General features: G+C 47.6%; 2 protein-coding genes and 2 non-coding genes across 9 annotated transcripts in view; all 4 read right to left on the reverse strand.

Moving 5' to 3' along the window:
- Positions 1-2,937, reverse strand: part of BAZ2A (bromodomain adjacent to zinc finger domain 2A) — a 34,046-nt gene extending 31,109 nt beyond the window's left edge. For 4 of the 6 annotated variants that reach the window (XM_032348668.1, XM_032348666.1, XM_032348667.1 and 1 more), the window contains exon 1: positions 2,737-2,937. The gene's annotated coding sequence lies outside the window, so the exon portion shown is untranslated. Of the gene's footprint in view, positions 1-1,463; positions 1,530-2,736 lie in introns of those variants that run through there. The other 2 variants (XM_032348662.1, XM_032348670.1) reach the window with 2 other exon arrangements.
- Positions 2,938-4,608: 1,671 nt separating this feature from the next.
- Positions 4,609-11,113, reverse strand: ATP5F1B (ATP synthase F1 subunit beta). The gene is made up of 10 exons (XM_032348681.1): positions 10,946-11,113; positions 10,294-10,476; positions 9,891-10,065; positions 9,082-9,203; positions 8,643-8,827; positions 7,972-8,130; positions 7,500-7,622; positions 6,633-6,845; positions 5,714-5,915; positions 4,609-4,875 (listed from the first exon to the last, which is right to left on the reverse strand). Exons 1-10 carry the CDS (start codon positions 11,070-11,072, stop codon positions 4,778-4,780), a joined length of 1,587 nt encoding a protein of 528 aa, XP_032204572.1. The 5' UTR covers positions 11,073-11,113; the 3' UTR covers positions 4,609-4,777.
- On the reverse strand, positions 8,927-8,998 carry LOC116594624. The gene has a single exon (XR_004287330.1). It is a non-coding gene; the product is annotated as a small nucleolar RNA SNORD59 (small nucleolar RNA).
- Positions 10,155-10,230, reverse strand: LOC116594625. Its single transcript, XR_004287331.1, has one exon. It is a non-coding gene; the product is annotated as a small nucleolar RNA SNORD59 (small nucleolar RNA).
- Positions 11,114-12,017: the final 904 nt, after the last annotated feature.

A 12,017-nucleotide genomic window follows, 5' to 3' on the forward strand; every position in this document is an offset into this window, starting at 1 on the left:
TGGCTTCACTCTGAAGCCAGATGGCTGGGGCTGGGAGGGGAAAGAAAGAAAGGGATAAAGAAGGGGATTCGTTTGTATCCCTTTACCTCCCTCTCCCCTTCCAGATACTCCTGGAATTCAACCCCAACACCACCGCCGACCACCCCTCTCCTCCACCCAGCTATCTTCCAGGCCATGGAACATGACTCAGAGTGTGAAACAAGTCCAGACACCCTGTCCCCTCATTCTGGAGTGGAGGATCGGAGAGGGGGAAGGATGAAAGCACAAGAAAAAAAGAGGCAGAGCTAGGGGCACAGCTGGACTTGGAGGAAGGGGGAATTCCCCAATAGAGGTGAGGTAATTATTAGTTTCCCTGCCCTCTCTGGCTGAATGGTTTATAGTATTAATATGGTCTAGTAGGGAGATAGCCCTCAACTCCCTAACCATTCCAACTTGCTCCCTTCCCTCTCCAGGTTCCTGCAAAACAGTCTCCTTCCCCTCTATATTTTGGGGAGTCTAGATTCTCCTATAACACATCAAAAGAACCATAAATCCTCCTCCTCTTCTCTCCAAGTTGGTGTGTGTCCCCTCAAAGTCACCCACAGACCTGTTTCCAAGTCCCCAATGAGCTTCTCCAAGGTCGTCTTAGAGGCCAATGGAGCAAGCCCATAGTTTTTAGAGTGGGGACTCCCTGTGCATCTGAGCAGAGAAAGTTAAGATTCCCTCTCTTCTCCTACCACCCCAACACCTTTAGAAGCTTATTTCCAGCCTCTCACCCACTATCTCCCAACAGACCCTTAAGCCAAGAATCTCGAGATTCTGGGTGTGCCCTCCTGCCCCCATTCCCTGACTCTGGAGTAGGAGTGTTCCTAAACCGGACCAGCCCACCCCAGGTCCAAGAAGAGGGCCTTCTCATCACGGCTGCTTGATGGATGCTGAGGTCAGACCCCCAAACTCCAAGAGAGGTGGGGTGGGGTGAGAGCTACAGAAAAGCTTTGGATAGGGCTTAGCTGAACTTGAAGGTCTAAGCGGAGCAGGGTCGGAAAGTGACTATAGTCTATGCTAAACCTCCAACCCTTACTTACTACGGAGAAGGCAGAGGAGTGGGGTGGCGGTTATTCCCCCTCCCATTGGAGGTTAGGATGGCGTGGGAAAGCTCTGGATCCAGAGGGGAGGAGGCGAAACCCAGACCGCGGGAGATTTTTCTGGCGAGGAAGGCGCGGGGGAGGGGGAGATCCTGGGTCTAGGATAGGAAGGGTACTCGGGAGAGGTTGGCGGAGACGCGTGAGAAGCCTCCGGATTCCGGTCGCAGAGGACAGGGGAGAAATGGGCGAGTTAGATAGTGCGAGGGAGAGAGGAAGGGCAGATCCCGCAGGGGGAGAGTCAGATCCCGAGTCTCGGGCAGCGGGGATCCCCGGGTCAGGGGACCGCAGGAGCGGCCCTACCCCGGGACTCTTGTACCGGGAGGGGGTGCCGAGCCTCACCTCGAGCTGGGCCGGGCCGCGGGCGGCGGCGGCGCAGGTGGCCCGAGCCGGGTGGCGGCGTCGCCTCCTCCCCCCAAGCCCTGGGCCGCCGGCGGTGCGGGGGGGGGGGGGTAGCACTTAAAGGGGCAGGAACTACTGGAGTAGGGACAAGCGCTTGGGTAAGGCGGTCGCGAAGAATCCGCGGGGGGAGGGAGAAAGCGGGTGGCGTCTCCTAGGGGCCAGAACCAGGAAGGATCCCAGATGGAGGAAGAGAAGAGATCCCAGGAAGAAGAGACAAACTTCTCTGGTTAAGAGGGGGAGGGTGGTGGGTCCGAACTGGAGGACTTGGGGACAGCTCCGACCGCGATCTCGGGACTCCTGCAAAGATCTCCTCACAAAGGAAGGCCGGGGAGGGAATCCCAAGGACGCCAAGGAGGAGTGGGGGTGCCGGAGGAAGGCCGCGGCTGCTTGGGGTAACGCACAGCGGCCCTGCTAGATGAACAGGTTCCCTGTTTTTCAGCTCCACAAGGCACCATTCCCTACAGCTGTGGAAAGACACAGCCTTCCTCCAGCACTACCCAAGTTTAAAAGCCTCTGGAATCAGGAAGCCACGAGGGCAAAGACCTCCTAGGCCTTTCAACCTCAATCCTGCCTCTCAGTGTTAGTGACTGGAGCTGGGGCGGGGGGGAGGGGGATTGCCGCCAGGAGCAACCCTAGTGGGACTGCTGTGGGACCGTGAGAATCGGCTTTACTTCAGTTTTCCCCCAACCACCACCAGCCTTGCAGCAACCTCTGGGGCAACAGGAAGCAGCTGCTCAGTGCAGCCCCCACCTGGTGGTGGGTCGCGGTGGGGGAGGAGAGAAGACCCGGACTTAAAAGGCCTGGGAGAAAATAAGGGAAGGAAAGGCACATTAGAAATCCTCCAACGCAACAAAAAGTAGATTTTACTTTTTGGGGTGGAGGCCAGCAGAGAATACTGTAAGATATTACTTGAATCTTAGCAGCTTAAACGGGGAGGCGCAAGGGGCTGGGGCGTCGGGTGGGACGGTGAGGTGGGGGAGCCCCCCCCCCCGCAAGGTGCAGAGTCTCAGGTTCTTCCTGGGAACCGGCGCTAGTCAGTGCTCTCGATCTCTTGGTCCGCACACTCACCACCTGAGTCCTGTGCCCCTATGGTCCCGTTTCCCCTCCTTCACCCCCCAAAAGAGCAAAGGTTAGGCCCCACCCCTGCTGAGTCAGCCGGGGAGGGAGGTAGACATCCTTCAGGCCTTCCCCGGGGGCTGGTCCTTATACTTACCCATGTCCTGCTGGCAGGGCTCCAAAGCTGGGACCACCCAGCTCCTCACTGTCCTTGGTTCCCCCTTCACGTGAAGGCTGGTGTTAGATCCTCCTAAACTGTGAGCTGGGAACTAGCACGAATCAAAAAGCCAATGTATGCTTCCTGCGAACCACAGCCTGAACTGCTGTAGGGTGATGTCCCTGTGTGACAGACTGGGGTGGGGAGGGAGGAGGGAAGGGCGGGGCTTTCTCTGGGTGGAGAGGGAGGAGGAGGCGAGGACAGGGCAGAACCAGGAGAAATATGGAGGAAGGTTAGATCTGTGTTGACACTCCAGAGGCGTGGTGGAAGAGAGTGGTAAAGGGGGAAGGAAATAAATAGTTGCAGCCAGTGAGAGGGAGAAGATTCTCGATGAATGCTGAGACACGTAAACGTGTGGGGGAGGGGATGGAAGGATACAAACGACCTTAAGGATCAGTTACCAGGTCTGCATCTGGGTAACATGGGAAAACAAAGCAGAAAGGGCTGACCCCTATATCCTGGGGTTTTTTGCACCAGCTTCTTACCCACTGGAATCAGGACCTAGAGGAAATGCCCCCACCCCCATAACTCAGCATTTCCCCAAATCCAGGCTTTTCTGGGAGCAAAAGACCCGGCACAGTCGGCTCAGGGGCTCCACCTTCTGTCCAGATCATGACACAGGAGAGACTAATGCCAAAGACGTCAGAGGCAGATGGGAGGAAACTTACAGGCCCCTGCTCCACCCCTGGCACCTCTCCCAAGGCCCCTCCCCAACCTTCAGCCCCTAGGGGCCTCTGAATTGGGATCTCAGTTTGTCCCCGCCCTGCTACGACCCAACTTGAATGCCTCAGGGGTGGAGCCTATAGATGCAGGCTCCTCCTCAGGACAAAAGCCCCAGCTGGTTTGTAAACAGTCATTAGCTAAGAACCACATCCCAGCAAATGGCCTTTATGGATTTCAAAATGGTGAGATCAGAGTTCTTGCAGCCTCCAGTCCTACCACCAGAGGGCAGTAGGAGATGGGCCCTAAGCTCGGGAAAGACCACGTTTAACGGGGAACCCAAAAGGACTTTGCACTTTTAATACGCATTTGTTTCACACTGAAACGGGTGTACTTCTTAGCACTCCTAACCCTGCACTTTTGTGGCTGAAGTAAGGGGAAATTCTCTAGCTCCCATTTAGTTCAAAAGCCCAACCCCACAAACCCTGGAGATTGCTTTTCCTTTTAAGATTCAATCTCTCCCGCTTTCCTAAAGGATCTTAGCAGAGGTCAGGATAGGCCTCACGTTTATTTTATACCATACACTGCCTCAAGGATTCACAGCTCTAAGCTTGCCAAAAAAAAACAACCAGCAGACAGTAGTCAGAGACACTTTCTGAAAAAAGGTGGGGGAGGTGGGTATGGAGAAAAAAAGGCAAGCCTAGTTTAAGACAGAGGGGTGGGCCTTTTGACTACATTTTTGCAGGTTATTAATCCTTCGGAAGCAGCATAATTTCCTAAAAATTGGATCATTCAATTCACTGACCCCTGCTTTGTCTTAGAATAGCAGTTCTCAGAATGTAGACCCATTTTTGCCCAATATGCTTCTGAAAATATCCCTATTGCTTTTTAACCAATCAGGAATAGACTATATAGAATATTCAAGAGGCAAACAATCTGCCTCTACAAATAAAAAGGCCAAAGCTGAGGCCCTACTATTGAAATCATATCAACAGGGAACCCCTCGTAAGACCCACAGTTGTCCATCAAGACAATGGCTTTTCATTTTTGATGACCCCATTCAAACATCTGTGACCTACTTTGTACTATTTCTTATGGCCACTCTAAAATTCAGTGTTTGCTGTGTTGTCAGGACCAAGAAAAACAGACCAGTTCTGAGGGGTGTACGTTTTATTGGAAACCTTAAATACTCTTCAGACAGAACACCATGTCTTCAAACAAGGCTCTCATGTGGCCTACAGAGCAAACCGAGATTTCTGCATTAGGGGCAAGGAGAAGCAAAGCACAGAGGACCACCAGTGCTTAGTTTGCCAAAAGGACCTCATGAATGCTCTTCAGCCAGCTTATCAGCTTTTGCTACAGCTTCTTCAATGGGTCCCACCATATAGAAGGCCTGTTCTGGGAGATGGTCATATTCACCTATATGGGGGAAAAAAAAAACAGCGGTTTTAAGTGGAAAGATACACTTTTTGCAGTATATATTATTCTTTACCCCTTGGGGCCACCAGTCAGAATGTAATCAATTTGTCATCCAAGAAATCTTAACAAACTTCTGTTACAAATCCAATTTACAAGACATGACACAGTATTGATACAGTATGGATCAAGAACAAATGGTCCCAGCCACATAACCTGGATTCAAATTATTTGCTCTCTACTTTGGCTAGGTATCAGGACCGGTTATTTTAAACTATTCTGTGTTTTAAGATTCCCGATTTGTAAAAAACAGGGTAGTAATGCCTTCCTTATAAGGACCTGTATTTCACTTAGAAGAGTAGCTAAGGGGCGCCTGGGTGGCTCAGTGGGTTAAGCCGCTGCCTTCGGCTCAGGTCATGATCTCAGGGTCCTGGGATCGAGCCCGGCATCGGGCTCTCTGCTCAGTAGGGAACCTGCTTCCTCCTCTCTCTCTGCCTGCCTCTCTGCCTACATGTAATGTCTGTCTGTCAAATAAACAAAATCTTTAAAAAAAAAAATAAAGTAACTCCCTCTTTAAAAAAAAAGAGTAGGTAAGACTGAGAACACTCAGTAAATGTTGAATGACAACAAACAAGTAACCCAAGTTTCACTCTCAGAAGTAAACAGAGAGTATTTCCAAAAAACACTGATGGGAAATAGCTTATTTTAAAAAACTATTTATCTAGGCACAATATACTTATATATTGCTTGATGGGTGCTGGAATGAGAATTTAGAACAATGAGCGTTCCAGAGAGTTTATCTCTGCCATTTTACGTTCAGCTTTATTCTCAAAAATCTCACCTGCCAAAATCTGCTGGAATCCTTTGATGGTCTCCTTCAGAGGCACCAGCTTCCCCATATGACCTGTGAAAACCTCAGCTACCTGGAATGGCTGAGACAAGAAACGCTGTATTTTCCGTGCACGGGACACAGTCAACTTGTCTTCCTCAGAAAGTTCATCCATACCCAGGATGGCAATGATGTCCTGGAGAGATTTGTAGTCCTATAAGAAGACAAGAGAGGACTGAATCTTTCTTTTTTTAAGTAGGCTCCATGCCCAATGTGGGGCTTGATTTCACAATCCTGGTTATCAAAAATTGGATGCTCTACTGACTGAGCCAGCCAGATACCCCAATTTTTAAGAATCTGGACAGACACCTACGGATTAATACCACGTTGTATTCACACCAAGCTTTGCACGAAGCATTTCAGCACCTTACTTCACTTTGTAAGGAAAACAAATTAGTGGTGAAGTTACAGTTAGGATCATGAGGGACCCTGGCTAAGATCAGGGTCTTATCCTACCAACTTCTTGTCTGGTGCCATTAGAAAAAATTAAGATTCCAAATCTAAATACCTGGAAACCCTAGAGACCTCATTCACACTCTCTAATAGAATCTGCCAATCTTGGGGGGCACCTGGGTGGCTCTGTCAGTTGGATGTCTGTCTTTGGCTTGGCTCATTATCCCAGGGTCCTGGGACTGAGCAGCGTCAGGCTCCCTGCTCATCAGGGAGTCTGTTTCTCCCTCCCCCTCATGCGCATTCTCTCTCAAATAAAAAATTAATCTTAAAAAAGAAAGAAAAAAAAAAAACCTGCTTATCTCATCTTTCCTTACTCCAAAGCAAATTATACAATCACTGGGAAAGATCTGCTATTAATATAGTCCCCCAAAACCCACTGTATGACTTTATGGCCACCAATCTCACCTACAATACTCACCTGTAAGATCTTTTGTACCCCACGAGCAACATCGTAATGCTCACTTCCAACAATGTTGGGATCCATGATTCGAGAGGTGGAATCCAGAGGATCTACAGCTGGATAGATGCCCAACTCAGCAATAGCACGGGACAGCACAGTGGTAGCATCCAAATGGGCAAAGGTAGTGGCAGGGGCAGGGTCAGTCAAGTCATCAGCAGGCACATAGATAGCCTAAAGTGAATGAAGAACCCATAAGCAACAGCAGGAAGCCAGCTAATTTAAGCCACCCCCCCCTTCTCTGACCTCTCTTCATCATCTCATTCCATCTTAGCATTTAAGAAATCACCTCAAAAAGTCTTCTTACCATCCCTACTAGTAGAGTGAGCTTATAGATGATCTGGTCCCTCCAAGCTGTGATAAAAAAGTTTTCACTGTCATTCCTTTTGCTCTTCATCCTACATTTTAACTATTGTAGTGATACCCACACTTTCAGTTAAAAACAAAAGACCTTGCATGACTATAATGGTTCACTAGAGTCACTGAAAAGTTACAACTATTTAGACACTCAAGATAATTTTACTATGTGTGAATATTTACGTGTGTGTGTATATACAAAATATATGTATTCATGTATTTAATGTGTTTCCATGCAGCTTCAGACTCTGCAAGCTGGAAACCACTACTTTTGTAATCTATGTTCACATGTATGCCTTCCTACTTTAAGTGACCATTTTTTCACATTTTAGGGTCTCTGTAACATTCACATAGAATTTTACACATCATTTCAGAGAGCTCATTAATCTGGTAAAAACTCTTGAGACATAAGTAACTTCTCTATATATACCTTTATACAAATTAGACTTTCATCCACTTAACTGTTCTTACCTGTACAGAGGTAATAGATCCCTTCTTGGTGGTGGTGATTCTTTCCTGCATGGTACCCATATCAGTGGCCAGGGTAGGCTGATAGCCCACAGCAGAAGGGATTCTGCCCAATAAAGCAGACACCTTAAAAAAAGAGAGAGAGAAAGAAGAACAAAGGGGTTAGGTGTCTACAACTTCAGCCTCATGTGCACCATCCCATAGAAAGGGTAAATGAGGGCGCCTGGGTGGCTCAGTGGGTTAAGTCGCTGCCTTCGGCTCAGGTCATGATCTCAGGGTCCTGGGATCGAGTCCCACATCGGGCTCTCTGCTCAGCAGGGAACCTGCTTCTCTCTCTCTCTCTCTCTCTGCCAGCCTCTCTACCTACCTGTGATCTCTCTGTCAAATAAATAAATTTTAAAAAATCTTAAAAAAAGAAAGAAAGAAAGAAAGAAAGGGTAAATGAAAACAAGTCCTCTCAAGCCTTCTCTCTTACCTCAGAGCCAGCCTGGGTGAAGCGGAAGATGTTATCAATAAAGAGCAGCACGTCTTGACCCTCTTGGTCTCTGAAGTATTCAGCAACGGTCAGTCCCGTCAGAGCCACCCGGGCGCGAGCACCAGGTGGCTCATTCATTTGACCATACACCAGAGCTACCTAAGTAACCATACACAATCAGAAAACCCAGCAGAGGATATGGAAGCCATATACCCAAGGTCCCCAAATCCAAGAAATCTACCCAAAAACCCTCCTCAGAAATCATCAAGATTTTGGTTACCATATGTCTTTTCCCTTTTAGAGATGTAGTTCAAAATAACACAATTTCCTATCCTATTAAGGCAAAATTCCCAAAACAGAAGAAAATAAAACTAAGTGAAAAGCACAAAATAGGGTTGAGACATCTAATTACCTCCAACTCCCAAAATTAACTTTCAAATGGTGGGACTACCTCCTAAAAGCAGTCTGGAAATGGAATGTAATGTTAAAGAAGAAAGAAAATATGCCTTAGTGTATTACAAGTTGCAGAGAAAACACTAACAGGAATTTCCTTCACAGGCCCAAGGACACATGAAATGAAAATGTAACACATGGCTTCGGCTAGTAATGCAGTCAACTAAAATGGTTTCCTGGCACTACTACTATGTGAACATAATCAGCTCACTACTTACCTTGGAGGTAGCATCTTTTAAGTTGATAACACCAGACTCAATCATTTCATGGTATAAGTCATTGCCTTCACGGGTCCTCTCACCAACACCAGCAAACACAGAGTAACCACCATGGGCTTTGGCGACATTATTGATTAACTCCATGATCAGTACTGTCTTGCCAACTCCAGCACCACCAAAAAGCCCTGGAATAGGTTGAAAAGAAACAATATTTAAGAGTTCTGTGTTCCCAAATAAGAAAACTTAAAGAAAAAAAAAAAATTACACCGGATTTCTATCTTTTCCCTTCTCAGGAATGGCATCTGGCTTCAGCAAACTCAGAAGAACGAAAGTCAGAAGCAACTCATCAGCGAAGGATAGATCCCAGTACCGACTCATTACATGGTAAGATTTTTCTTCCCACATTAGATTTGGAAAATATGTACCACCAGTAACGTACCAATTTTGCCACCCTTGGCGTATGGAGCCAGCAGATCCACAACCTTGATACCAGTAACCAGAATTTCCTGCTCAACACTCATCTCCATGAACTCAGGAGCCTCAGCATGAATAGGTGCAAATCTGTAGACGCAGAAAGAGAGGATCTTGTTGAAAGGTTCCTCTCAGTTCTCAAGTCTAACCCTTTACTCATAATCTCATCTCTTATGTAACACTCCACACACACTGGAGGTGCTAGCACACCTGACATTCTGCAATAAAGGGGATTCCACTTCAATCATCTCAGGAAACAATAATCTCAATCCCTAACAACTTTAACTGTCACAAAGACTTTCCTTTTACTGTGCCCTAACCTACCAGCCCTTCTTCATATATCCATAGGTAATACAGTCCTGACAGTTTTGGAAACTCCACAACCAAAGCCACTGGCATGAAAACTCAAATAATCAACTTGAGCCCTAAGTAGCAGGTGTTTTTTTTTTGTTTTTTTTTTTTACATCAAAACTTCTGCATCCTTAATTTTCTTCAGAAACTACATTTGTGGTTTTAATAACAATATATCAGCATTCTGAGCATTCTCTGCAGGAAAATTTTGCTACACTAGAAGGTGTTGCCTTAACGTACAAAACTAGAAGAGGGGCCCTTGGCTGGCTCAGTCAGTAGTGCATGTGACCTTTGAGTTCAAGCGCCAGGTCTGGTGCAGAGCTTACTAAAACAAACAAACAAACAACAACAACAAAAAAAAAACACAAAAAAACCTGCAGAAAAAGCAGATCCTTTGCATGCAGATGCAGCAAAAGGGATACTTACTGTTTGGTTTTGATGGGACCTCTCTCATCAATAGGTTCTCCAATGACGTTCATGATTCTGCCCAAGGTCTCAGGACCAACAGGAATTTTAATTGGTGCACCAGAATCCAGAACTTTCTGGCCTCTAACCAAGCCTTCTGTACCATCCATGGCAATAGTCCTTACTGTACTCTCACCTGTTGAAGGGATTGCAGAGTTATGCAGGACAAGTAGGCTTCCCGTTTAATGTTCAGCTGGCACAAAAGACCTAAGATCAACCAAGACTCCTTCTCAGTACCTAAAATGTGGCTTCAGCACACTCAGAAGAACGAAAGTCATCTTGATAAAATCATCACAGAAGGCAGACTGATTTGGGGGTTATTTGGACTAAACAACCTCTACTATTCTTAACAAAATCTACTTACCCAAATGCTGGGCCACCTCCAAAACCAGCCTGGTCTCCCGGCCTTGCACTTCCAGGGCATTTAGGATGGGTGGTAGGCCCTCATCAAACTGGACATCCACCACTGCACCGATGACCGCCACGATGCGCCCGGTGGCAGCGCCTGCTTTCGGCGAAGGAGATGTTTGGGCGACATAATCTCTAGCTAACAGACAAGATATTGGAAGAAATGGGGTCAGGTCAATTAATGGTCATGGGAAGCCCCATCTTAACCCACAAGAACTGGTAAACATGGCCTACGACCGGCATTCTCACGCTTATAACAAAGACGAGCCCGGAGGGAGGGGCGCGCAGTAACCGAGAAAGCACCTACACGATCTTCCCATTCCCCAAACCCCATTATTCGAGAGCTCCGTGTCCCCATTTGAGGTAGTATCAATGCACCTGCCCGCACTTTTCCGTCACAGAGAGCCCCTTTTCCAAAAGGAGATAAATTAGATCGAAGAAAGCTCCCATAGGCGACCTACTCTTCTTCTCCCGCCGTTAGAGGGCAGGGCGCTAGCTCTGACGTCCTTCTAACATTAGAAATACCTTAGGCCCGAGTGACAATCGGCCTCCGGCTCAAGGTCATTGCGTGGCAGAAACAAACCCGACTCGCAAAAGAAGGCACTTACCAGACTGGAGCGCTGCAGGGGTGGCCCGCAATAAGACCTGGGCTTGGGGTAGCGGCGCTGAAGAGCCGAGTCCCCTCAAGGCCCCGGAGGCCGAGGTAGCGGCCACACGACCCACAAAACCCAACATGGCGGAGCCCGGGTGGAGACTGAGCGCTGCGGCAGTCCGGGTCACCAGCTCCCCCGCCGTTGGGGCGAGGCCTACTCTGCAGTAACCAAGTCCATTGGATGAATTTGCTGAATATCACTTTCAGTGCTGCTCCTATAGGTTAATAATCGTTGATCTTTTCAACCATTGGTTAAAGTTGGTGCCAATCTGAATTCCTTTTTTTTATTGGACATTGTCAGGTTAGTTGCAACCTTTAGAGCCTCGAAACATAATTGGACAACAAGGATGTCAGTTGGAGAGAGTACTTGGCGGAACTACGTTTCGAAAGGGGCCGAGTTCCTGTCGTGAAGCATGCCGGCTGTCTTTGGCCGTCCTTGGGCTCTCACCTTAGATAAGACCTTGGGCTCAGTGATGGTTTCAGGGGTGGGGGTTAGAGTAGTAGTGGAGTCGGGAAGCGCCACTGACGGTGACCTTGGGGAAGTCAGGAGTCTTTAGATTCAAAACACGGTTATTCTTTCGCAGTAGTGGAATTGGAAGCTTCCAGGGAGTTTCGGAAGTCAGGAACGTGGACACTCTATGCCACTTAAAACTGTACAACGTAGGAAGCTAATGTAACCCAGTCATTTAACAGATGTGTGCCGGGCATTGAGAAAACAAAGATAATTAAGACTTAGGACCTCCTGTATTTTATTATTTTATAAAGTTAAAAAATGTGAAGCTTGAACTCATGATCTTGAGGTCAGGAGTCAGTTGATCTACGGACTGAGCCACCCAGGACCTCCCTCTTAAATACACAAAACAATGCAGTGAAGTGAGATGGGTCCTGATTAATACAGGATACAGTGGGTACAGAAAGGAGGAGGGGATAAACTTGAGTCACCTAGAGATGTAGGAGAATTGTCTCAAAGTGACAGAGATGGATATACCTGTTGTGAAACCGAGTAATTCCTAGGCTACAGTAGAAAG

Source organism: Mustela erminea, chromosome 6 (genome assembly GCF_009829155.1).
Source record: "Mustela erminea isolate mMusErm1 chromosome 6, mMusErm1.Pri, whole genome shotgun sequence".
In the NCBI taxonomy this organism is placed as follows: domain Eukaryota; kingdom Metazoa; phylum Chordata; class Mammalia; order Carnivora; family Mustelidae; genus Mustela; species Mustela erminea.